At 51.6% G+C, this 26,674-nt stretch overlaps 1 protein-coding gene across 1 annotated transcript; it reads left to right on the forward strand.

Annotated features, from left to right (window-relative positions):
• Nucleotides 1-1,237: 1,237 nt before the first annotated feature.
• DGAT1 (diacylglycerol O-acyltransferase 1) lies at nucleotides 1,238-26,674 on the forward strand. Its single transcript, XM_066625489.1, has 17 exons — nucleotides 1,238-1,553; nucleotides 6,316-6,403; nucleotides 13,494-13,534; nucleotides 15,444-15,529; nucleotides 15,931-15,983; nucleotides 16,243-16,348; nucleotides 17,245-17,364; nucleotides 17,713-17,787; nucleotides 17,992-18,095; nucleotides 18,728-18,766; nucleotides 19,635-19,676; nucleotides 19,853-19,897; nucleotides 20,307-20,419; nucleotides 22,495-22,560; nucleotides 23,511-23,598; nucleotides 25,322-25,384; nucleotides 25,636-26,674. Exons 1-17 carry the CDS (start codon nucleotides 1,318-1,320, stop codon nucleotides 25,780-25,782), a joined length of 1,512 nt encoding a protein of 503 aa, XP_066481586.1. The 5' UTR covers nucleotides 1,238-1,317; the 3' UTR covers nucleotides 25,783-26,674.

A 26,674-nucleotide genomic window follows, 5' to 3' on the forward strand; every position in this document is an offset into this window, starting at 1 on the left:
TGCACACCAGGGAGTGGTGAGTGTCGCAGGCAGCACCCTGATAGCTGCGTGTGATCTTGATGCTGTGAAGGCTGGAGCGTCTGGTGAGAATCAGGTCAAGCTGGTGCCAGTGCTTTGATCTTGGGTGTCTCCAAGAGACTCTATGTTGGGGCTTCATGTTGAAGAACATGTTGCTGACACAGAGACCGTGATGACAGCAAAACTCTAGCAGGCGTTGGCCATTTTCGTTCATCTTCCCAGTGCCGAACTGACCTAAGCAAGCGGGCCATGAACTGTGATCAGCACCAACTCTAGCATTGAAATCGCCGAGGATGAACAATGGCTCTTTTACGGGGATCTTCTTGATAGTGGTGGCCAGGTCATCATAGAATTTGTCTTTGGCTTCTGCTGGAGACGACAAAGTCGGTGCATAAGCACTGATGAGAGTGACAGGTCCTGCTGATGACTGGAGCTGCAGAGACAAAATTCTTTCACTTCCCACAGTAGGTGGGATGATGGATTTCAGCAGGGTATTTCTGACTGCAATGCCAACGCCATGTTCCCTGGTTTCGTTTGGTGGTTTTCCCTGCCAGAAAAATGAGAAATTTCTCTCCTTGACAGATCCGGAATCTGGCAGCCTCTTCTCTTGAAGGGCGAAGATGTCCCTCTGCAGTCTGCTCAGCTCCATGTCGATGACAGCTGCCCACAGTGACAATGCCCACTCTGGGGCAGTGGCGTCATATGACATTGTGATGTCACTTCTAGGCTCTCCCTGGAGGAGAAGGTGCTGGCAGCTTTGCCGCGCTCAAACCCTGACCCTTCCGGGAGGCTCCACAGGAGACGGAATGGGGGGCAAAGCCACCAGCACCTCCTCCACTGGGGATGTCCGGAAGCGATGGCCTTGCACCAGGGATGTGTGGTGGGTGGGGAGGCAGCGTGGTGGCAGCGCTTCTGGAAGGACTCCAGTGGGAGGCACTGCCTCCCCTGCCACCCCACATCCCTGGCAGAGCACCTGGGCAGGTGCCCCTCGGGCTCAGCCTAGTAACGCCTCTGCTCTCAGAAACGCAAGCAGTGGGGCAGTCACTCCAGCCTGAGGGGCTGGTTGAAGGGCTCGCCTCCCTCCACTGCAAACCGCGCCACGGGGCCTGAAGGGTTAATTTTCCAGCCGAGACTACCTTTCCCGGCATGCCCCTGGCGACCCGCCCGCGGGGACAAAAGGCCCCTCCCCTCGCCGCTCCGCAGTTGCCTGCAGGGCTCGGCGGGAGGCGCGCAGACTACATCCCCCGTGGTGCCGCGGCGCGGAGGGCTACGGTGTCCGCGAGGCGAAGTTCCAGCGCCATGGAGGCTTCTGAGGGGGTGGGGTCCGACGCGCGGTCGGTAACGGGCGCCCCGGCAGCTGAGGGGATGGCCGAGCGCGACGGTGGCGGCGGGCCGGCGTTGCAGCGGAGGAGGGCGGCCGCTGCCGGGAGTGGGCCGAGGCCACCCCGCGGGCCGGGGGAGCCCCCCTCGGAGGCGAGGGACGCCACCTTGGGCGCGGGCGACGCGGTCAGCCTGGACGGCAGCGCGGACTTCAGGTACTCCTCAGGCAGGAGGGGGAGGGGCCCCGCGGGGGGCGGGGTCGCCCTCGCCTCCCTCTGCAGGGCGGTGACCTTCGCGCCCCAGGCAGGGCGGGGGGCGTCTGGCGGTCCCGAGGTTGCCGCCTGCCTGCCGGGGTTCCCGGGGTGCAGCCCGCGCTGCCTCTGCTCCCTCCGCTGCAGCAGCAGCGAGCGGCGCGTGCTCGGCTCAAGGGTCGGCGCAGGCGGTGAGTCAGCCGCGGGAGGCCACTCCTGACCCTGCTTCCCCTGCCAGGGATGTGCGGGGGAGGCAGAGAAAAGCCGGACAACATCGGGCCCTTAGGGGCACTGGTGGGGGGCAGGTGAGGCAGAGCCTCCCCGCGGCAGTCCTTCGAAGAGCGCCGCCGCTGCTGAGAGAGGTGCTCAAGCACACTCAACCCACGCGCGGAGCATGGACAGTGTGGAGAGCGCAAAGCACGTGGGTTGAGTGCGCTTGAGCACCTCTCTCAGCAGCGGCGGCGCTTTTCGAAGGACTCTCGCGGGGAGGCTCTGCTTCACCAGCCTCCACACACAGCTGGTAGGGTTGCCCTGTGGTGTCTGCCTGCTCAGAGCTTCTGTTCCTCCTGATGACTTGAATCGCCTGTCCTTGGCTGGCCCCCAAAGCACCCTGTGACAGCGCTGCCTGAAGAGAGCTGGAGGGACCCTGCCTTCACAGAGCTTCTCCCACACGCTTTCCTTCACTGCTTTGTTTACAAATTCGCTGCCAGTTCTTGCATGTTGACACAAGTCAGCTTAGTAGGTGGTTGTGTTCAGGAGGGAGTTCTGGCAAGTAAACATGCAAGGAATTGGACTGCTGTCCTTACTTATTTGGAGACCCCATGGAGTTCATTGGCACTTTCTTCCCAGTGGCCATGTGCAGAGTTGTACTGGCTGTCCTTGGCCTGCTACACCTCCCCAGGAGGCTCATTCTGTGTCTGTATCAGAGTCCTGAACAACAAGGAAGTGGTGCTGCTTTCTCTGCACCTAATTATAGGCAACCTCCTTACCTCTTCTGGGCATTTATCTCTTCCTCCATCTGGGAAGAGTTTCCCATGATCCCTGCTCCACCCTGCCCAAAAGCAAGATGCATTTCTACTTCAGAAGCTCCTTTGCCTCCTCATCTGGAAGGACGGGGTCAAGGCCCACTGAGTCTGCCTGACACAGAACATCATACTTGGGTTGACTTCTTTCTAAAGTTGTTAGTGGAGCAAATTCAAATTCTGGTCGTATCTTGCATAACAAGTTGCACATAACAAGGACCTGTGTGTGTGTGCTAAACTCACAGGGCAAAGCCACTGCCTCTTTCCGCAAATGAAACTGTGGCCAGAGCATGAAGGAAGCAGGTTTGCCATACAAACGCTGCGCCAGATCTGGATCCTGCCTCTCACTTGAGCAGATGTCAAAGCTTAAGAGTATTGTTTGTGTTAGTGACAAGTCATAATAGGCTGGGCCTCTCCCACTCTACACACTAGAGGTGAGCCTTGTCTTTTGTGTGATTGCTAATTTGATTTGGCTTGGGCATGTTTTTGTGTGCCTGGGTGGAACTTGGATGACTGCAGGGTGTGAGAGAGCCTGGTTTGTCTGACCCATCTGCACGTGTAAGGGAGTGTGGTAGGAAGGCTTCCCAGTTTGAATTGGTTACTTAACTCTGCCCACAGCTTCAGTCTTGGTTCCTTTTTCCTTTGTCCCCCCCCCCCTTCAAACAGCCCTTAGAACAAAGTCACAGCATGGACCTTTTCACACCTGGCAGATAAGGAAACTTGTGGTGCTCCACTTCTGTGTCAGCTGTGTCAATCCTGCAGCCATAAGTGGTTCTCCAGCAAGGTCTCCAGGATGTAAACAGGGCAGAAAGTCTCATGGTCCCTTCCTGTTCCCCCATATTGTTTGATACCTGTTCACGTATCCTTTTTCTGATTAGCAGTTTTGCTATACTTTCTAAAATGTACTTTGTCAAGTGATCCCAGCTGATTGCAACATGTCAGTGAAGTGAGGCTGTGAAACCAGAGTAGTGCGAGGGCAATGCTGCCAGCCTTTGCTCGAAGTGGGCAAATGCTTTTGTGCTAGGTTGTGCCCTTCTCTCCCAAATTACCATTGGAGCTTGGGCATTTTGTGTATCCTGTTTAGGCTTAACCCCAGCTAGAAAGCTTTGCCTTGGGATGGTTGCTCTTGCTGTTCGAAGTCTTGCTTGAAAGGTGCTGTCTTGCCTGAGAAGGAGCAATGCCAGGCACCTGGCTGGAGAAGCCCATTTTGTGGAAAGTTACAACCAGGGTAGCGCATACTAGTTTCTTTGCCTTGTTGACATTGAGAGAGTATGGTAAATGTTGGCCAAGAGGTAGCCTTGGAATAGGGCTTGTTGAGGCAGACCTGGCTATAGTAGGCACATCCCTGTTCAGTTTTCACGGCCAGTTTTTCTCACTCAGCAGACAAATGGGTGCTGTTGCCAACTTCAGTGTGTTCCTGGGGGCTCAGGCTTCCTCCTTCAGTTGTCTGGCACCTAGAACTATAAGCAGCTGTTTGGTTTATAAAGCTGTCTCTTGCTCATAGGTCTCAAGAGCTGCTCAGAATTTGTCTGCTATGTGTTCCCTGTAGTTGTTGAAAAGGTGGTTGGACTTGGGCAGCTGGGGAAAGATGGTGATCTGGCTGGAATGGTGTGCAAGGGGGAGGCCTGGCCTAGCAGCAGAAGGGGCTTGCCTGACTAGGTGATCATGTGAGCAGATGGATGGAGGCTATCCACTGACTTTGATCCAAAGGCTACAAGGAATCAGCTGCAGAGCTTGACTGGCTCTGGTCTAAGTCTCCTCTCTGAGCTGGTTTTGCAGTTGGACTGGGCATTCCCTGAGAATATGGGGCCTTCATTGCTGACTTCTTGGGTGAAGTCCCAGCAGTGGGTGATGGCCCAGCAGTGAGGGTGAAATTTGACACAGTCTGTGTTGACTGTATCTATATTTTATGCAAGCTTCATTGGGCTGGAATAGCAGCACAGGTGCATTTCAAGTTAGTGCACATGAGACAGTGTGCCAATTCTCCTGACCTTGGAAAAATCCTCTCTGCAGCATGGTTCAGTGTGGTTTGGTGTTGATGCAGATTCTCTCCACCCATGAATGTGAAGCATGCTGAAATCTCAGCTGTGGCAGCTTTTACGCTTGAAAGTATGGTTGGTGCTTCAGAAGTGGCAGGAGCTGCCACAGCTGTGAGAATTTCTCCTCTCCCCCCTCAGCTGTCCAGAGTAACTTCTGAGCTGACCTCTGGCTGCTACTACTGCTCCCCACAGGTCTGCTGCTGAGCTGATTTCAACTTCTGGTGTTTCCCTCCCTTTGTTTGGACTATTGTTTGTTCTCTGGGTAACAGCCATGATCTGGCTTCTTGTAGGTGTCTGAGAAGGAAGAAGGCTGGGCTTGCTCCCACTTGAGTTTAGGCATGGCCTAATCGGGTCACAGCAGCCAGCAAACAAGGCCAGATGGTTCTTTGCCCACCAAAGACTCCTTCTTCTGTGAAACAAGTGGAATGTGCTGGTGATGCATGCAGCACCTTGTACTGAGTAGGACCACTGAGCTGTCTAACATAGAACTTACTGGCAACTGTGTCGTCCTTTGGGGGCACAGGCAGAGAGGGAGCCTGTCTAAGAGTAACTAGGCTGAGTCAGAGACTGAAGTTGACCCAAAAAGGACCCTGAGTGAGCACAGAGGGTGCCTATGAGAGGGGTTTGGGATGGAAGCGGCTCTGAAGGTGACCCTCCATCTAGAAGGCAGCAAGGGAAGATCATAGTACTGGCTTCTGGGAGCCATTACAGGTGACTTCTCTGGAGCTTGGACTAAGCCAGGAAATAAGTGAATGTAAAGTGGTGGGGGGAGGGGAGGAAGTAAAGGAATCTACACCACAAAGGTGTGATGGCTTTCAATCCACTTATCTGCCATGGTGTTCCAGGAGAGATCCCAGAAACTGCAGCTGGAGGAGTTCCCTAGTGGGCCACACCCTTGGAAGCTCAATTTGTGGGTCAGTGTGGGGGAAGAATACTTTAGTAGTGGAGGGAGGCTCTGGAAGATAAAGTTACCAGAATAAAAAGCCTCCCTTGCTGTCTCTGCCAGTCTCTTTCCAGTATGGCTTATTGTTTGTGTGCTGATTCTGAATTCTTGGTGTTGGGGTGGCCAGCAGACTGCCCAGGCTTGAGGCTTGTATGAAGAGATGCCCTTAACTTGCAGCAAGGTGCCTAATAAGGATCTTTATGCATTGCTCAGTTAGAAAAGTCTCTTGAATGTGTGCAGACAGGTGTCTGGGGGTTGTCCGGTATGTAGCTCTGACAACAGAAGATCCCAAGTCTGTGCAGGGGAGTGGGGAATTGGGCAGGGCATGTTCTCCCCTCCCCCAGTTGAGAGGATGCAGTAGCTTAGCAGCTTCTGGGTAACCCAGCATTCCTGTTTTGCTCCTGGAATCCTCCCTGTGCCTCCAGCATGCATGCTAGTGACCTCTGTTAGTTAGAAACTGCAGCTAAGAGGCTTTCTGCAGGCAGAATGAGACCTGCTGCAAGAATTAGATTTGCTGCATATGACCCTTTGCACAGAAACTGGGCTTGCTCAGTTGGAATGAAGCTCTCACTTTTCCATGAGGTCTGCAAAGTTGCTCTTTCCAGGTTCTAGGATTACTATTGCGGCGGTGTTTCATACCCTCTTTGAGGGTGTCCCCTGGCCCCCTTCCATGTGCAACCCCTGTCTCTGCTTGCTGTAATCTCTCACTCATCCTTTTCCAGATGCCACAGACTTCAGGATTCCCTGCTCAGCTCTGCCAGCGGCTACAGCAACTACCGGGGCATCTTGAACTGGTGTGTGGTTATGCTGGTGAGTAGAAGGAGCAGCCCCAAGCTGCCTGCCTGGTTTCTTCAGGGCCCAATTAGAGTGGCAGTTGTACCTGCAGTGTGAGCTGCCAGACAGCATCGGAGCTGAAATGTGAGCACTTTTTCCCCCTTTCAGTGTAGTCTTTGGCTAGGAGCCAGCCAGACATGTGCCTCGGGAAGTAGCCACTTCTGAGAACACAGAGCCATGATTGTTGTGGATAGCCTGGAGACTTGACTCTGAAAGAACTCCAAGTGCAGTGCCTGCACAGGCAAGGGACCAGTGTCCCGAAGCCTGCCCTGAACTCTTGGTTGTGCTCAGACTCTTGGTTGTGTTCAGCAGTTGACAGGCTGTTTGTTCTAGGTGGAAACAGCTGGCTTCTCCTTGGCAGATGGCTTGCTTAAGTAGTAACTCACCCCCCCCCACCCCCACCAGAGATAATTCCAAAAAATGGAGCAAACGAGGGAAGGTGTCTATCCACAGTAGTTGGCATGGAGGCCAAAGGGAGTCGTCACTTACCAACTAGTGGTGCCTTGGGATATCAGGTGCTGATGTGGAAGGCTGTCACCTGTGAGTCCTGAGGCATCTGGGCAGCTGCTGGGAATGGATGCAGGGTAGTGGGTGGGCTTGCTCCTCAAATTGGCAGGATCTTTCTCACTTGCCTGCCTCTCCAATGAGGCTTCCCACAGTAAAAATATGGTAGGGATCTATATAGGGGTTAAGGTGACTGTGGAATTTCCTTAAGGTAATTGGCAGAGCAGGTGCCAGTCTTGAAGTAGGTGGGTGAAATCCAACTGCCTCTCCCTACTGTGGCTGTCCTGAACTGGTGCCTGGCAGCTCTGAGGAGCTGGGTGCAGTTAAGCATAATTTGGGCAAGATAGAGGTTCTCTTGACCAGTAGGAAAACTGATTCTGCAGTTGGTGCATAAAACTGTTCTGACTGGGGTTATGATCTCGAAGAATCAAGTGATCTTGGACCCAGCTTTGGAGGTGGCAGCTGTGGCCAGGAGCCTCTTGGCTGCGCTTTGGTTGGTGCAGTAGCTGTAGCTTTGCTGAAGGAAGCGGATCTGACTGCAGGGACTTGTGTCTGTCTCATTTGGATGACTGTAGCAGATGCAACTTGGGGCTGCCCTTGAACATTGTCCAAAAGGCACAGCTGTAGTGTATTGGAACATATGGCACCTGTGATCTGTGACTTGTGTTGGGTGTTGGCTTTTGGTATGTTCCTGGGCACAATTCAAGGTGATTAAGATGCTCTTAATAACATCTTATATCATTAAGAACATAAAGAGCCCTGCTGGATCCGGCCAAAGGGGACTGTAGAATCATATCATAGAGTTGGAAGGGGCCTAATAGGTCAACCCCCTGCTTTAAGCAGGAAATCTTCTCAGAGCATCTCCAACAGGTGCTTGTTGAGCCTCTGCTTGAATATCTCCAGTGAGGAGAGTCCCCCACCTTTCTCAGCAATCTGTTCCACTGCCAAATTGAACTGCCCTGCCCTGCCCTGCCCCTCAGGATTTTTTTGTTGATATCTAATCGAAATCTCGTCTCTTGCAGTTTGTACCCATTGGCTCTAGTTCTGCTTTCAGAGATAGTTGAGAATAAATTATTCCTTTCTTCCATATGACAGTCCTTTAGGTATTTGAAGAGAGCTCTCATATCCCCCCTCAGCCTTCTCTTCTCCAGGCTGAACATGCCAAGTTTCCTCAACCTTTCCTCATAGGGCTTGTCCTCCAGCCCCCTGATCATCCTCCTTGCTCTCCTTTGAACCTGCTCCAGTTTGGTTGCATCTTTCTTAAAGTGGGGTGCCCAGAATTGGACACAATACTCCAAGTGAAGTCTAACCAGTGCAGAGTAAAGCGGAACCACAACTTCTCCTGACTTTAGTTTGTTAATGCAGACTAAAATTGCATTCACCTACACCACTGCTGACTCATGTTCATCCTGTGATCTACTGCATCTCTAAGATCCCGCTCACATGTTGTACTGCCAAGCCATGTATCTCCCATTTTTACACTTGCATCTTTGGTTGTTTTTGCCCAAATGCAGAACTTTCCATTTATCCCTGTTGAACTTCATCTTATTCATTTCAGCCCAGTATTCCATTTTGTCCATGTCTTCCTGAAGGCTTCTACTGTCTTCTTTTGTGTTTGCTACTCCTCCCAGTTTGGTGTCACCCTTTCTGGTTCTGCAAGCTGTTGATGTCTGCAGTGGGGGTCTTAAGTGCTAGCATCTGAAAGACACTGGAATCAATTGTGGAGGTCCAGCAGTTCAGAATGCCTTTTTACTTTCTTTCTCCTGACAGTCACTCATTTCCACACAGAGTCCTTCCCAGTGAAGGTCTAGTTGTTCTCAATGTTGCTAGTGTTATCCGCTGTTTCCTGCCTTTGGAGAAGTTCTGTGTGGATTGTGTCCAGGAACTCCTCAGATGTCTGGATTTGGCAAAGAGTAGATAGTTCTTCCTCCAGCCCTCTCACCTTTTCTTCCAGCAGTGCAACAAGTTAGCACTTGCTGCATGTGTACTCCTAAGGGTCCTCAGGCAAGAAGACAAACAGCACATGTGCTGTACGTCACTATTACCACGTCACAACTTCCATTTTCTGAAGGGTTGTAGGATTGCTTTCTCCCAGGGATCTCATAGGTTGTGGTGAGCGCCTCACTCTGTCATCCATTTCTGCAAAGCTTGCTGGGAAGAGTATGCTGATAAGTCTGCTCTGCCTCCAAGCAGCTATGGAGTTCACCAGCTCTGATCTGCAGGCAAAGAGCTCTTTAGTTCTTGCCCTTCACTTCCTGCTAAAGGCTCATGTCTTTGGCAGATCTCTGTGAGGGTTAATCCCTGATCAATCAGGTGGAGAAGGGAGAGCAATGTATCTCCCAGGCAACAGGCTCCTCCCCTAGCAACCTTATTTGCTTTCCTACATGTGGTCTGCAGTGGAGTTTCTTCCTCCCACTGCTTGCAGCTGGACCTATCCAGTCCAACTTCCTGTATCTCATAGTGGCCTGCCAGGTGCCTTGGGAGCACACAAGATGCACAAGATACCTGTATCCTGGTGCCACTCCCTTGTTCCTGGCATTCTGACATTCTGTTGCCTATGAAGTCCCACGTGGCTTGGGGTTCAGGTACCTGAAGGACTCGATTAATCTCCCCCACTCTGTATTCTGCACCTGATGCCCTGCTCTGTCCTGCCACTGTCTGAGGTGCAGGTGCTGGGAACAGGGTGTGTATATGTGAGACCTTCTGACTGGCAGTCCCTGCTTGTGAGGCTGGAACTAATCCTAACACTAACTCCTGAAATAGAGAGCAAAAACTCCTCTGTATCCAGCCTTTCCATTCTGTTGCTCATTGATATGGTTTATTTAGGGCATCTTCTCAGTGGCCTGGGGGAAGATCAGTTTGAGCCCTGCTGTCTTCTAGGTAGGTAGGGTATGAGCAAGAAGAACTGCATGGGGGTGTGTGGAAGCAGGCAGAGCAGACTGCGCAGCACCTGCTGTTCCAGGTCCATGCAGGGCCTGCCTCTGAGTGTTGCTGTTCAGCAATGCCAGCAGGCTGATTGTGGCAGGAGTGGCTGGGACTGCTGCCTCTGTCTGGTCAACTTCCCCTTGACCTTTGGCCTGACCTACCTGCATGCCCTCTAATGAGAAGCTCTCCTGCAGAATGACTGGGCTCTTCCTGGAGTCATCCTCATTGCAGGAGCCACTCTGCCTGAATTTCCCTTAGAGATCTGAGCTGTATAGTAGAAGGTGGTGTGTGCCTGCCTGGTGTGGCCCCTTCATGCCCAGGCAGGTGGGCTCTGCTGCTGGATTGGTGCTAAATGGCCACAAATGTGCCATTTGCCACTGGCCCAGAATGTGGCCATGGAAAGCAGCAGGAAAACTAGGTGCCCTGTCTGAGGGGTCTGGAGTTGAACCAGTCAGTTGCTCCAGGAGGCAGGACAAGAAGCTGCCTGCCTTGCTGGGGTCAGAGTCTGCAAGTCTTGGTGTTGCTACTGTAGGAGAAACGGGGAGCCAGTTAACAGTTAAACACTGTTGCCTGTTGCCCTCTTCCTTCCTGGCATGAATGGTCATTGTGTGAGCAGTGCAAGGGCTGTCGGTGGCAGTTCTTGTGGCCATTGCTCTTGCAACTGTTCCTCCCCCGTATGTCAGTCAACTAAATGTCACGTGCAGCTTGGCAACCCTTCTTAGTAGATCAGCCTGGCAGTGGTGGCAGTGGCAACAGGCTGTTCAGGCAAGGGGTTGGGAGATGAAAGCCTGTTCTGGCTGCAAGGGCTGGCAGAGCTGCATCTGTGCGTCAAAAATCCAGAGCCTGCAGAATCCACACAGGACTTTACATTGTCCTGTTTCTGCACTTCACTTGCCAGGTTTCAGGTTGGCATTGAATCTGGGGCCCTGTGCATGCCAAGCCTGAGCTCTGCCACTGAACTAGTGGCCCTCCCTCTGCTTTTGCACATCTTACTGTGGGAAGTGGAGTGCAGTCTTCTTCCCCCCTTTGAAATGAGGCTGGAGGCAGTTCTGGTTCTCTGACTTGCCTCTGCAGCCATGAAGGCTGCCAGTGGAGGTCGCTTCATAGAAGGTTGCGTTCTCAACCCACTGGATTCTGTGCTTACCAGTATGGTGCAGTGGTTAGTGTGTCCAGACAGGATCAGAGTCCAGACCCCTATCACAGCACTACCACAGGGTTTACTGCAGTGGTTCCCAAACCTTTTTGACTGGCTGCTCCTGGGCTGTTGGTTGTTGCTCCCCATTAGGGTTACAATCCTATACATTGTACAGGGCGGTGGTTTTTTGCAAGGATTCTGCAGCTTTCTGGGGAGCCATGACTCACAGTTTGGGAACCTGGATAACTTTTTCTGAATAACTTGAGGTCACTTGCTCAGTGTAACCTCCTTACAGGGTGGTTGAGATGAAAGAAGGGGAATCACGTAAGCCACCCTGAGCTTGTAATTTCATTTTGCTTGTAATGCATTAACTGTATTTTCAGATCTTGGAAGCCACCTTGAGTAGATCCCTGATGGGAAGGGAACTGCAGGGTACAGACTCTTAAAACTGAAGGCAGTGGCATCATTAGGGTTCGCGTCACCCTGTGCGGGAGGCCAGTGTGTCACCCCCATGTAATGTGCGGGGCAACACGCCAGGTGGTGGGTGTGGTGATCTGCCATCACCCTGCCCCCACTGGTTTTTTGGCTGTACCTTTTGATAGAATAAAGATATTTCAACGCAGTTTATTTCATTGCATTCTGCATGAAATTACACATGATATATAACATGATGGAATTATTCTTACAAACTGTGATTTTGGTCACTAGTGGTGTCACACCCCCCCCGCCCCCAGTGTTAACTTACTAACACCTTATTGGAGTAGTTCTCAGACTTTTAGCACTGGGGGGACTCACCTTTTTAGAATGACAATCTGTGCAGGACACATTTTAAAGCAAATTAAAATAATTTAATTTAAAGTAAAACAAATAATTAAATAAGGGGAAGCCAGCCCTGTTCCATAAAGTGAATTTTCACCTCCCCCCCCCAAAAAAAGAAACAGTAAGATTTTCACCCCCTACCCAGTTCAATTTAAGTTCTTATATTTCAAGCATATCACTATCGGGACCCACCTGGCTTTACAAATCTGAGAGCCCAATCCTATGCTTGTCTACTCAGAAGTCCCATTATAGTCAGTGGGGCTTACTCCCAGGAAAGTGTGGATAGGATTGCAGCCTAAAACAGGAAAATATTCACCATACCCTGTCAAGCCTCTGTTTTATTCTTTTTAGGGGGGGGGGGTGCCTTCTGGAGCATTTGTTGAGCTCCAATTGCATCAAATCAGGACTATTCTGGTGGCCCCACATTTCCCTTTGCCTGACCTGCCCAGGAGCCAAGGCATGTTTGCTTACTCATGAGTAAATGTGACCATGTGGCTTAGTTTCACTTTCCTTAGGGCTCAATACATTTGCCAGCTTGGAAGGAGGGACCTCCTTCTAGGATGTTTTTGGGGGGCTACGTTCATTGGATCAGGACCATTCTGGTGGTGTTGGATTCCTTTCTGACTGCCCTTTCCGATGGACTAAGACAAGTTTGCCTACTCATGAGTAAATGCGCGATACAGCTCAGTTTCACTTTCCATAGGGTTCTATGCACTTTTTGTTCTCTAGTTTTTTGGCCATAACTTTTGATAGAAAGGAGATATCTCGCTCTGGTTTTTTGCATTGCATTCTGCTGGAAATTCCACATCCAACGGTATGTAATATGATGGCATTACTCCTAACCACTGCAATTTTAGCGCATCACCCCCAGTGCGTGTCACCCCCTGCGTGTCACCCAGTGCAGCCCGCCCCCCCAGGTATGCTACTGACTGAAGGGTCAAAATTCTGTCCTGGGGAAGGGCCCAGATTGTGGCATTGTGCATAGGTGTTGACTTCTGCTCTGGCCACAGAATGGGTGCCTTATGTGCTAATAGCTGGGCACCCCTCCTGCTGGAGGACCTGGAGTCCTGCAGGTGCATCAGGGCAGAAGTGGAAGCCTCTAAAGCTGGCATCTCAGATGCATGCCTGGAGGGTATGATTATGTGCTTGGGCGTGGGTCTGAAGTGCTGCCTGCATGTTGTCTTCTCCTGGGCATAACTTGCGATTCTCTGCCTTATCTCTCCTCTCCCCCACTGTTGCCAGCAAACATTGTCCTGATGTCATAGGAATGCGCTCTTGGAAGCCACCTGGCTGTCAGGATAGTGAACTGCTAACTGCAGCTCTGGTAGCCCAGCAACTCAGCAATTTTCAGTCATTGTGCCACAGCACATGGGTGTGCCATGAATGGCCCATAGGTGTGTCATGGGAGTTTGGGGCAAGGTCATTTATTAGTAGGGCAATTTGGAAATGTGAGCCCCCATCAGGATGGTGTGCCTTGTCGGTTTTAGTGCCTTGTAAGCGTGCTTGTGAGGTGAAGTGTTGAGAATAGCTGCAGTAACCCCTTCTGGATCAGTCGTGCTGACACTGTGCTTGGCCTGTGCCAAAGTGAATGAGTGAGGAGGGCTTTGACCTGGGAACTGTGCTGGGTGCTTCTGGCTGACATTCCTCCTTGCTGTTCCTAACTCCCCTCCTCTTTGCTTCCAGGTCTTGAGCAATGCACGCCTCTTTCTAGAAAACCTCATCAAGTAAGTGTTAGACTCTTCCGTTGCTTTGGGAGTGGGGGGGGGACCTGCATATAGCTGGTGAGGCCCCAAGGCACTAGGACTTGGCTGTTGCAGTTCTGAGTGAATGTCTCAAGGAGTCATTTTGCACCTGCTCACTCCTTGCCCTTGGCTGGGCCTCCACATAGCAGGGCAGTTATAGTGCTCTGCAGGCAAGTTTGTCCTATTGCAAGGGCTGTGGTGGTGTCGGGCATCTGCCATGCCCTGTTTTGCAAGGGATTAGCCTCTGATTCTAGGAAGTTCCGGTGAGATTCAAGGCCCTGCTTGGCTGGTTGCTATTTCCCAGGTGAATGCACTAGGCTAGGTGGGCTAGAAGACCAGACCTCCAGGGCAGGTGAGACGGGTGGGAACCCCTGGGAAGCTGGACCTGGATGGAAATCTGTAGCCCAACTGCTCTGCTTCCATGGGATGCTCCACAAAGCCCCTCTGCATGGCCAGTTGAAGTGAGGAGGGTATGAAGGGCAGAAGTCCAGAATATGCTTTCCAGCTCTTGGCTGGTGGTGCTGCTGCTGCCACCTTGTGGCTCCAGAGGGCCTCTCAGCTTATTCTTGGTGTTGTGTCCTGCTTCTGGATGAGAGTCCTCAGAGCTACTTGGAACAGTTCATTGAGAGACTGACAAGGCGGCAAGGAGGATAGTGGTGGGATAGATCGCATCAAGGCAGTTAAACCTGTGAGTGACACATCACTGGGGGTGGGAAACACAACTTAAAATCATGGACTCCTAAACCAAGTTTTTTTTCCTTCTTGTAATTGGTACATTTTTAGGACTAACTGAAGAAATTGCCTTGTACATTTGCTTTGGCATAGGAAAGGTGGGGTATAAATCTTTCAAATGATAGGTGACTAAATTAGCAGTAAGTTTGAAATCCAGCAAACCTCGGGAGGGCTCTCTGCCCCCACCATTGGTCAGGCAGCTCACATGGCTTTTGCATGATGGAACTGCATTCCTAGAAGCCAGGAAAATGGCCTAATGAAGCCATTTCTTTTTGACTTTGTGCAAGGGCATCGAGTAGGTAACCCATGCAAGACTAGAAGCCAGAGCCATAGAATTGCAGACTTTACTTTGTGAGCCCAAAAAGGCCTCCTGGCCTGTATTTTCTAGCAGTAGAAAATTCTTTGGGCACCATGGCAAATTACTCAAATTCTCAATGTGAGTTTCGAAACCATCCTGGCTCCTAGCCACACAGAAGGCATGGGTGTAGGTGGGGAAGAGCCTGACAGAATTCTAACATGCTATAATTAACAAATCAGCAGCGGTTCCCAAACCAGTTGGTCACAACTCAAGTTCTGGTGGGTCATGAAATAAACAAGGCAGATTAGGGTCTGTGCATCAAAGGATTAAACATCCTGCTACTAGGGGGGAGCTCTGCTGCCCAATCACCATTACCAGCCACTCAAGCGTCTGTCACTATAAAGTGAAACCTTTTAGGTGGATTCCAATGCTAAAAAGTTTGTGAACACTGTGCTAGTGCAATAAAATGAAAGTTGTCTCCTCCCCCCCCCCAGTTGGTTTCCCTGGACTTAGAGGGGTACAGCAGTGGAGAAGATAACACCCTGCTCGTTCAGGTGCAGGTCCTAGCCTCCTCTTGATAGGTACTTGATAGGGTGCTGCTGCTGTCCTCTTTTGGCCCCTTTGGGTGTTCCCTTTTGTTAAGGACATGTGCTGCTAGCCCCAGAATTTTCCAGTCTTAATGCCTGTCTTTCCTGGAAATGGAGAACAGAGGTGTGGCTAAGGGCCTGGGGAGGCCTGTCATCTGGACATTTCCATCAGTGATTGACCTGTTCCTGGGTCAGGGCAATCCAATATGGAGCAGAAGGAGAATGGGCTGGACACACAGAAGTCTCCCTGGCAGGGTCATCTTTTTTCCCTCAGATATGGCATCTTGGTGGATCCCATCCAGGTCATTTCCCTGTTCCTGAAGGACCCCTATAGCTGGCCAGCCCTGTGCCTTGTCATTGGTGAGTTGCATGTGCTGGGCAGAGGTGCTTCTTCAAGGCATCGGATGCCTCTTCCCTGGCTCATGGCATCTGTCCTGATCCAGTGGGGCTCTTCTTATGTTCGGGTCCCATGGCCTCCCACTGTGCTCAGCCATTGGCTCCTGTTGTCTCTGCATTGTTTGGGAACAGTCTTGGAGCAAGGGTGCTTCAAGGATATGCTACTGTTCTCCTGCTGGCCCTCAGTGCATAGCTGCAACCTGAAGCAGCCATCTGGCTGAAGTGAAGTTGGAGGCTTTGAAAAAGCATGTTGGTTGTGGCTATCAAGCTGAACCAAAGGGCTAAGTGGGGCTGGACCAGGACTTCTTGGGTTTGCTTGCAGCCCCCCAGCTGATTAATGGGTAGTCTGTTCTTTTCCTCTGCAGTGGCCAATGTGTACGCGCTGGCAGCTCTGCATGTAGAAAAGAGGCTGGCAGTGGTAAGCATGCTGGGGATGGTGCAGCTGGCGTGGGGGGGTGAACTTGTAGAAGGATTCTGGGGGAGCTGGTGCAGATCTGCTGGGCATCCTTGGCAGCAGTCTTTGGCAATCTCCACTGCTCAGTCAGTGGTGGCCTCTGCCCAATCAAAAGCTGGCAGGTGACCCACTGGGGGTGTGGAGGAGCAATGTGGGGGCCCATGCAGTTGTGAAGAGAGCATGTGTGAGGCAGGGTGTGCCCATGTCTCCTCTGCTCTCTCAGGGCTCTCTGTCGGAGCGCAGTGGGACAGTCCTCCACACCCTCAACCTTCTGACCATTTTGTGCTTCCCTGCACTGGTGGTATTTGCAGTTGCTTCCATCACCCCAGGTGAGTGCTTGGGGAAGGGAACTTCTCCTGGAATGCAGGGTTTGTTTTCTGGCTACCCTCCATGACTCCTGCTACAGCAAGTTGGTAGGTTAACCTTTGTTGGAACACAAATGGGCAGCTGATTGCCACCACTCTAGAGCCTGCCAGCAAAGACGGTCTGAGTTGCCTTTCTCGCCCTCCGCCCCCAGCTTGCAGAGGTACTTATGTTCCCTATAGCAAACAGGACAGGAGAATTTGCAGTGGCTGACACTGGAGCTTCCCAGGACTCACCTTTGTTGGCCAGTGGTGGAGGGATATGCTCTGTTATGCACTGTGCTCCATTGCCACTTCTTCCTGTCTAGAAAGTCCATTTGCAGGCGGAAGGAGGCAGGTGGTGACTTGTGCTGATATTTCTGTGTTCGTGGTGGCGCAGAAGGCAAGGGCCCCTGTCCCCCCCACCAGGGATGGTGAAGGGAGTTATGTCCCTGTGGGGGGGGGCGCAATGTGGGCCTCTGTTCCAGGGTCCCCACAAGCTTGTGCTGACCCTGGTGGTGGTGGCAGAGTTTATTTCCAGTGTTTATACTGTGCCTTTCTCTCCAGGGAAGCCTAAGGCAGCAAAGAGTTTGAGTACCGGCTGGCTGCAGCTGCTTCCTGGATTATCTGTCATTGGAGGGGAGGGAAAATGGCCAGCCATCCCTGTTGTGTTGTGTTGGGTGCCAGTGCCTGCCTGGGCTTATTCAGACCAGGGTTGCCGTTTTTGTGTGAAGTGTGTCTCTCACACAGTTCCAGCTGTGTGAGAGGAGGAACTTGCAGAAAAGCCATGGGCTGCTCTGGCTCTGAAACAAATGGGTGTCATCAGCAGGGTTCCCCCCACCCTGGGAGGTAGCTCAATACCCCCTCTTCATCTCCCTCTGCAGTTGGGGCTGTGCTGGCTCTTGCCACCCACACCATCCTCTTCCTCAAGCTCTTCTCCTTCAAGGACGTCAATAAGTGGTGCCGCCAGAGGAGACACGCAAAGGCTGTCCGAGCCCATGCTGGTGAGCAGTATTTCTGGGGTTGGGGGTGGGGGGATAATGTAAGGTCTTGAGTCAAGTGCAACTTGCTAGTGATGAGGTGCTAGGCATGGGGCAGGCAGGGGTTGGACTATGGTGTGTGGAAACTATCCACAGCACAGCTAGATGAGAAGGGGGAATAAAAACAGAACTGTCCTTCTCCTCTTTTGCCTCTTGACAGTCCAAAAGGAGTGGTAAAAGTTCTTGTATGGCACCTGGAAACCTTTCCTTTGTGCAGCCCTACAGGGCCCCAGGATTTGGGTTGGAGCACCTTTCAGGTGACTGAAATAAGTGAGCCTTGCAGACTGACTTGGCCCATTGTCCCTCTTGCAGTTTCTGGGTCCCAGAGAGCCAATGGCGACATGGCCCCCAGTGGAGTGTCCTACCCAGCAAACCTGACCTACAGAGGTACTGTGACCTGAAGCTGCCTGTGAGGTGGTGTTTGTCATGCTGTGGCCAGGCTCTGCCTGGAGCTGTCCTGTTGGGAGACCAGGACTGAACTCATGGGGCCACCTTGGCCTGAGGCGGAAGGCCCTAAGGGAAGCTTCTCCCTTCCTGGGGGAGGCGAGGTCAGTCTTGATCCTCCTCACATGTTAATCCCTTTCCCTGCAGATATGTATTACTTCTTGTTTGCTCCAACCTTGTGCTACGAGCTGAACTTCCCCCGGTCCCCGCGTATTCGTAAGCGCTTCCTTCTGCGCAGGCTCCTTGAGATGGTGAGTCCATTGTGTCTCTGTACCTGGTGGCACTCTGCTTCTCTGGCATGAAAATGGGGCTCCCGGTCTCTCTGCAGCTTGTTGCCTACCCTGTGGCAATCCTCCCCCCTGTTCTAGACAAAGCCTTTGCTTCAGCAGCAAAACACATGTACAACAGGGACCAAATACATACACCTGTGGGCTGGGCAAAAGGGTTTACCCATTTCTGCCCAGCCCACAGGTGGGCATATTTGATCTCTGTTTCATATATGCAACATTGGGCAAAAATGGCTTTAAGAACTTCGCTTCCTATTAACTAGAGACCCGGCGGGTGGTGGAAAGCAGGTCCTGGGGAGGAGCCTTGCATGGACTGTGGACTACAGATGATTCGCACTCCAAATGTTCAGTGGGCTGGACGTGTTTTCTGTAGCCAGAAGTGAGTTGGTGGGCCTACTGACTCCAGTTGCCAACTGAGACTTCTGGAGCAGCCTGGTTCCTGGAGCACTTCAGGATGCCCACAGGACAGGGCTGCTGTGAAATTTCCTGGGGGGAGGCTTCTGGAACATGAGGCAGGGTTGTCATGGGGTGGTGGGGCAGGTCCTCCAGGATTTCTCCAGGCAGTAGGTCACTCTCTCTCTCTCTCTTGCTTCCAGCTCTTCTTCCTCCAGCTGTTGGTGGGGCTGATTCAGCAGGTAAGAGTGATGGGAGAAGCTGTTGCTGGGTGGGGGAGGGAAGAGGAGCTTTCTTCTGGAACAGGGAAGACTTCAGGGCTGCAGCCACTTGCTCAGCAGACTTGGAGGCAAAAGCAGGGCAAGACAGCTGGAAAGGCAAGAGCCACCCCTTGAGTGCCAAGAGCATAATGAAAAAGGCACTGAAGGGCCCAGGCAGCCACAATCACTGCCAGGGAGAGCCTCTAGGGCGTGGTTCTATTTTGTCTGTGCTTGCAGCTTTGTGCGCTGCCCCTTCTTGCGTGTCTGGCCATCTTGGGGGTGTTAACAGATGGATGCAGTGCCAGTGGGGCAGGTGGACAAAGTAAATTTGGATCTGTAGGGAGCAGAGGGAAGCCACCAGTTTTGCTTTCCCTGTTGCCCCCATTGGAAGAGGGTCTGACTGAAGACTTGGGCATTGTTGCATTGGAGCAGGAATGATAGTAAATGGTGGTTTAAAAATAGGGAAGGGCATTCCTGATTGGTCCTTGTACCCAGGACCTGAGCCTCTTCTTTTGCTGACCTTTCCTGCGAAACATTCAGCAACTGGACACGAGTGGGGAAAACCCAAGTCACTGTCCTGAGCTTGGTGGTGCTCTGCCTGCCCGGCCTGATTGATCCAAGAGCTGGAGTAGGGGGAGAGCTTGCTCTGGGGTGGGAGAGCCTTTCAGTACCCTGGGGGAGGAGGTGGTTCCCCTCCTGAAATTCCTCTAGTCCTGGCACATCTGGGTGGAGCCACTCCAGTGCTGCAGAGCAAGAGGAGGCTTATGAGGCATAGTTGTCCAAAGGATGGGGCGAGAGGACCTCCAGAGGCTTTCCAGGTCTGACTAGGACTGGATGTGTTGTGTTTCAGTGGATGGTCCCCACAATTCAGAACTCAATGAAGCCTTTCCGGGTAAGTTTTTTTTTCATGTGGGATTCCTTCCCCCATCACAGAGGTTGGGTGTTTCTTGTAGAGGCCCTGCAGGGTGGCAGGTTGAGCCAGAAGGGGTGGGGGAGAGCTGGAGCTCCTCTGCCCAGCACCCCTTAATCTTGGCTGGTGAGAAAACTGAGGCGGGGTCCTCTTTACAGGACATGGACTACTCCAGGATAATTGAGCGTCTTCTGAAGCTGGCTGTAAGTACTGCAAGTGGGACATCCTTTTAAGCAAAGTGCTGGGACTTGGGTTTGGAGTGAACCTGATCCTTGAAGGGCAACTCCAAGGTGTGACCATGGGTGCAAGGGCACTGTGCTCCTGACCAAGGCTTGTCATTATGGTTGGTATCCCGAGACTAGGTTGGAAAGAGGCCAGAAATCTGCCTCAAGGTTCTTCTGATTCAGCTCAGTGCCTCCATTCGGTGGTCAGCAAGGTGTCCTGAGGAAGCCCACACACATGGGATAGAATGTGGATGAGGAACCCCTCCCAGTGTCTGGTCATTGGAACTAACGGGGTGTTCCCTGACCATAAACTTTAAGACCTTGGCACTGCCAGTACCCAGCATCCAGTAGCATGTTAATGTGGCCTTTGCCTCACGACTGCTGACAGGTCCCAAATCACCTGATCTGGCTCATCTTCTTCTACTGGTGGTTCCACTCCAGCCTGAACGTTGTCGCTGAAGTCATGCAGTTCGGAGACCGGGAGTTCTACAGGGACTGGTGGTGAGTGAGAAGAGCAAGCTTGGCCTGTGCCCAGAGAAGCCTCTCCCTTGGACTGGGTGGTGCAGAGTGGGCAGGGCTGGTTTGTTGACAGCTGTAGTTCCAGAGGACCAGGAGGGTAGTGCAGCCCCAGACACCTTAAGGGAGGCCTTGGGCTTGGCCATTGGAGCAGCTGCTAGCGGAGGGAGAAGTGGTGGTGAATAAGCCCTCCCATGCTCTTCATTTGGGGCCATTTAGGGGGAGGCTTTTCTGTCCAAATTGATGGGGGGGGCAGGCTGCTGCCCAAGAGGGTAATGTGGAGGTGCCAAGCCTTTTTCTAGGAGTGGGTGGGGCAGTTGCATGCTATCTTGGGTGGGGCATGGCTGCATGTTCTGTAAGAAGGGTACCCCTCTCCCGATGGATAAGGTGTGCAGTTAGACTGAGCATCATGCAACACGGGGCCGCAATGGGCCTTTCTCCTTGACTTTGAGTGTGAAGATGCTATAGTAACTCTGGCATGTGAGCCAGTGAGAACTCAGCTGCCCTTCACAGCCCTGAGTAGGAATGGCGCTGCTGTTGATGGAAGGGAGGCTTGGCACTCGGGACAGGCCAAGGCAGGGAATGGAGGGTTGGGCAGCACATGACCATGTCACACTCCAGGTCTCTTTCCTACTCACCTCAGTTGCTCTGGAGGTGATGAAAAACAGCTGTATGATTTCTTCCTTTGTTGGTATTCCTGACATGTGTTGGAATAATTCTTAAAGGAGCAGCTTAACTCTTCAAGTGACAAGCCATGAAGTAAACTTGCATTATACTTTCATGGTCAAATGAGATGGTAAAAACAGGGCAGCTGAGACACAGGTGTCCATTGTTCAGGTTGTCCAAGCAGGCAAAGGAGGTCTTCTCTTGAAGAACAGTTCCCTGCAGAGTCTTGACACTTTCTGCTTCTGCAGAGCATAGTATCTCCCACATCAGCTGCTTCTCAAGTTCTAGTTCAAGTTCACACTTCTGGAGTGCTCTATCTTTCCTGCATTTGGGCGAGACTATGAGCAAACTTGGCAGACCACCTCTCTGAAGATCTACCCCTCCTGTAAGATCTGAGACAGGTGGTCTTGCAAGTCCCTCTTTCTTCAGCTGGCAGGGATACCAGAGAGGACCACTCTGGTGGTAGCTTTCACCAGGTGCAGTTCTCTGATGTAATGGGTGGCTGGTCCCCTTCCATGTCTGCTCTCCGGCAGGCCTTCCCAGAGTGTTGCTGTCTGAAAATTCTGGTTTTGATGCCTGTGTTGTCTCTAACTTTCATTGCTATATCTGGGGTGCTGCAGTGATGTTTGCTTGTTTGGCTGAAGTGTGGCCTTTACAAAGAGAGAGAAGGGAAATATATACTGACTTTTTCTTTCTGTCTAAATGGCTTTGGAAAGATTTCTCTTGGGGGGGGGGTGTCATTGCAACTAGACAAGAGGAAAATGTCCATAGCATTCACCCATCCTAATTAGTTTGTGTGTATTCCCAACACTTGCTATAGGAGTCACGTCTCCTTTCACCACTGTGTGGTGTCTGGTTGTATCGTGATGGGTGGAACAAGCCTCTCATTTGCGTTCTCCTGCAGGCTTACATGGACAAGAAGAGTCTAGGAATGAGTAGAGCTCCGTCACTGCCCATGTTGGGGGAGGGGGAAGCAGCAGTCTGTTGGGACCGGGTGTGGCAGGGTGTGCACTGGCTGCCAACAGCAGCTAAGAAGAGCCTGGCTGGATCAGGCCAAAGGCTCATCTAGTCCAACTTCCTGTATCTCACAGTGGCCCACCAGATGCCTCAGGGATCACTCAAGACAATAAGAGACCTGCATCCTTTTGCCACTTCCTTGTAGCTGGCATTGTGCAGTAGCCTACTTCTAAAATCAGGAGGTTGTACATACCCATCATGGCTTGTAACCTGTAATGAGCTTTTCCTCCAGACATTTGTCCAGTCCCCTTTTAAAGGCATCCAGGCCAGATGTCATCACCACATCTTGTGGCAAGGGGTTCCACAGACTTCATGTGCTGGGTAAAGAAATAACATACTGGGTAAAGAAATACACATGCTTTGCTCCTCTCTTTCAGGAATTCGGAATCTGTGACCTACTTCTGGCAGAATTGGAACATTCCAGTCCACAAATGGTGCTTGAGGTACACTTTTGTCAAACTGTATAGGGCCTGCTGTGTGGGATGTAGAGGAACTGTTAATAAGGATTGACTGACTGTTCTGATCCACTGTCCAGGGAGTAGAAGGGGGGATTCCCTCTGAACCCAGATTTGCCTTCAGCACAGAATCTTGCAGAAAGGTCCTAGCCAGAGATTGGTATGAGGAGAATATGCTGTTTGCCAGGTGGAAATGTGGTGGACTTTCAACCCTTTCCCTCTCTTTGTCCACCTGCTTAGACCAGCAGCCCCATTTCTCTGCAGACCTAGAGTTCTGCGCTAGAGTTCTGCAGTGGAGGTGGGCCCCTCTGGCTCTGCACTAGGGCAGTGGTCAGCTGTATTCACCAGGAAAGGTTTGCATAGTGGACCATACCTATTGGGCTCCAGCATTTGTCAACAATTATGCTGCCTCTGCAAAAGGGAGGTTCAGCTTGCAGCTAAAGTAAGCATCAGTGAAGCTGCCACAGATGGTCTTAATTGGCAGCAACCCCCGAGGGTTTCAGTGAGGGAAGGGTCTCTTCTTACCTGGGACCTTCTGTATGCAGAGCACGTCCTCTCCAATTTGAGCTGTGGCCCCTCCCTAAAAGCATGATGGTCCTTTCTTTGTGACTGCGTTCATCATTTCCTCCTGCCAAAAAAAGAGAAATCTTTCTAGGGCTGTGTGCAGTACAAAATGCTTGCACAAGTGAGAGTTCATGTATCCTTTCAACGCCTGTAGCTGTGGTCACATGTGCTGCCTTTCAGAGCTGAGTTGCCACCTGTCTGTATTGGGTTCCTAGGCTGATGCTGGCACCGTACCTGATCCAGGCTCTCTTATCTAGCAGTTTGAGTGTAATCATCCACTATCCTGAGGCAGGGGGTGGTTGCTAGTTCTGAGTATTGGGTGCAGTTGCTTTCGGGAGGCATCCTGGCTATATTTGTCTGTGCATTCGTTGTAGGCATTTCTACAAACCCATGATCAAAAGAGGTGTTGGGAAGTGGACAGCTCAGACAGCTGTCTTCTTGGCTTCTGCCTTCTTTCATGAGGTTAGTTCTTTCTCTCTTCTCTCCCCTCCCCAGTACAAATGTGACACTGAGTTTTAAGGGAATTGCTACAGCTCTCTCTAAAGCAGCCATTCTGTGATTAAAGCACTTGATTGGGGGTGGATAAGACAGTTCTACCCCTTTATATTTGTGATGCCCCTTAGCTACTATATTTTGAAGTCTAGGGGTGCATTTCCCTGAATTAGGGGAAACAAGGATGGGACCCGGGCCCCTGTATCCCTTCCCTCCCACCGATCCAAGTACTGTTAAAAACATAGCTGGCCATTCAGTAATGGAAATTTCCACAGGTTTCCTGTGAACAGCAGCAAATGGGCATCCAGGGAAACGGGCTTGGGCCATTCTCAGATGTTGAGTATGGACTGAAAGTGCTCTGAGGAAGATGGCTGCATTCTTCTGCTCACCTCGCCTGAGAAGAGGGCTGACTTTTCCGTTCTGCACCCTAAACTTCTGGGGAGGCGAGTGCAGAATGGCCTCTTCCAGGTGCAGAGCTTTAAGGGAGAGACTGAGTATAGCTGAGAAACTCTCAAGACAATAATTATAATACCCCGCCCTTCTCCCCAAAGGGACCCAGGGCGGCTTATAGCAGGTTAAAAACAGATTAAAACATAATATAACAAACAGATAAAAACATATTAACAAATTGACAGGTATCATAAAAAAACAGTAGTCAGATAAAAAGTCAGGTAAAAAGAGCATAGAGAAGCAGATAATAAAGGAATCAGGCCTGTAAAAAATATTAAAAGATGTTAAAAAGGCCTTGAACTCAGAAGGCCTGTTTAAACAGAAAGGTCTTCAGGCCTGCCAAAAAGTCTCAAGAGAGGGAGCCATTCTCAAGTCAAGGGGAAGGGGGTTCCATAATGTTGTTGCCACTACTGAGAAGGCCCTATCCCTTGCCGCCGCCCCACGTACCTCCTTAGGCGGCGGCACTTGTAAAAAGGCCTTCTCTGATGACCTAAGAGGATGAGCTGGATTGTACGGAAGTAGGCGATCTCTAAGATATCCTGGCCCGGAGCAGTATAGGCCTTTAAAGGTCAAAACCAGCACCTTGAATTGGGCCCTGAAATGAATGGGCAGCCAATGTAGCCCCTGGCGAAGCAGGCTGACAGAGTCAAACCGCCTACCTCCAGTAACCACACGGGCCGCCGCATTCTGCACTAATTGCAGTTTCCGAACTGTCTTCAGCCCCACACTTTACAATAATCTAACCTCAGTGTCACCGTGGCATGGATCACCATGGCCAGGTCTGCACTATCCAAGTACGGCCGCAGCTGGCGTACCAGCCGAAGCTGAGCGAAGGCCCCCCTAGCCACAGCTGCCACCTGGGAGTGTGGCCCAGAGTGTGAGCATGGGGAGAGGGCCATCTGCCCATTCCAAGTTATCGTTGTCCAGGGACAAGGTGGGCACTCTCCTCTAGCAGTAGGCAGAGTGTCTTTTGAGGCTGGTACAAGGAGTGTCCTGGATGTTCACAACTCCTAAGCATGAGCAGAGAAGGGAGAAGCAACTAGGTAAGATCATTTGCTGAAGGGAAGGCTACTTCTGTGAACCAGGCTGGGCTCCTGCCTGACCCTCCTGCTGAGGAGGGAAGGAACATCCTTGTTCTTCTCTCAGCAAAGGCTAGTTAGTGGCATTTCTTGGTGTGAAGTCTCTCCTGCCAGGCAGGACAACTTGCATTGTGCCCTGTCCTCTGAGCTACTTCTCTCTCTAGTACCTGGTCAGTGTGCCTTTGAAGATGTTCCGACCCTGGGCATTCATGGGGATGATGTCGCAGGTAAGGGATAGAAGCTGCCTGTGAGAAGTGGGGTCCTTCCTGAATGGCTGAGTAAAATGGTGGTTGGGAGCTGCCCAGGGTGGTTGTTGCCTGTTGAGGCCTCTGTTGGTCTGGCAGGTGAGCTTGGGTGGAGTCTAGCAAGCAATGGGATCTGCTGTTGCAACCCCTTTCTGTCCCCAAGACTACTCTTGGGCAAGACCCAGCATTTGCCCTTTCCAGACTCTAGACTGTCTGTGCATTCTCTCCAACAGATCCCCCTGGCTTGGTTTGTGGGGCGCTTTCTCCGGGGCAACTATGGGAATGCTGCAGTGTGGATATCCTTGATCATTGGGCAGCCAATTGCTGTCCTCATGTATGTACACGACTACTACGTGCTCAACTACGATCGAAGTCAGTGACCAGAGGTGGCGGCGATGCCTTTCCTGTCCTCTCCTGACAGCAGGATTCCTGGGGAAGGCAGAAGAATCTGCTGCTCCTTCCTGCTGCTTTGGGAGGTCTACAGCTTCTGGGAAGCTGCTTTGTGTGATCGCTCTGTACGTGTGTTAGTGAGTGGCTGCTTGCCAGCTGCTCTTGGAGTTGAATGTTGGATCAATGCAATAATCTCTGAGCCCAAATGCCCAGGGTTTCCAGTTGTGTGGCAGCTGATGGGGGAGAGCAGAAACAAGATTTGAACCATGCTGTGCATACTGGGGTGGTGGGCAGGTGTGTGCTCCTTCAGCGGCATGTTGGCTTTATCCAGGGCCAAAGTGTCCCTGGAATATGTAGGCAGAAGTAGCTCCTCCCATTGGGGCTGCTTTTGGGGCTCTTTCCTGAACTGTTGCTCACTTCCAGTTCAGGTCGAGGCTGTTGCACACTCAGTCCTAGTCTGGTCCAGTTGCCAGCTGCTCTTCCTGTATTGAGGAACACCGTTTGCTTTTATGCAAGGCCTTATGGGAATGTGTAATATTGGCTCCTGGGACTCCTATGGCCAGTCTTGGTACTGCTTTCATGGCATCCTTGATCAAGGCTGTGACCGAGTAGGCTTATGTTTTGAACTCTCTCCAGTTTCTTGAGAGCTGCCTCAATTACCTGCCCTGTTCTCCACCCACAAAAATCCGTCCTTGTACCAGGAGAACCAGGTTCCAGCAGCCCCTGTAGCTGCTATAGTAGTTCTGTGGTGTCCTCTTGTGGCAGTGGGCCTGACTTCTGCCAGGATACTGTGGTCCTAACACTTTGTCAACTTAAGCAAGTTTTTAGAATTTGCAGACTGTATCTGCCTGGTACAAAGTGATTAAAGCATATTTTCCAAAA

This window comes from Tiliqua scincoides, chromosome 4 (genome assembly GCF_035046505.1).
Source record: "Tiliqua scincoides isolate rTilSci1 chromosome 4, rTilSci1.hap2, whole genome shotgun sequence".
Taxonomy (NCBI): Eukaryota; Metazoa; Chordata; class Lepidosauria; order Squamata; family Scincidae; genus Tiliqua; species Tiliqua scincoides.

Coding starts and splice junctions, on each gene's coding strand:
- DGAT1 (XM_066625489.1), top strand. CDS start 1,318: ATGGAGGCTTCTGAGGGGGTGGGGTCCGACGCGCGGTCGGTAACGGGC. Junction 18,767..19,634: donor TGGTGGGGCTGATTCAGCAG/GTAAGAGTGATG, acceptor GTTGTGTTTCAG/TGGATGGTCCCCACAATTCA. Junction 19,677..19,852: donor ACTCAATGAAGCCTTTCCGG/GTAAGTTTTTTT, acceptor TCCTCTTTACAG/GACATGGACTACTCCAGGAT.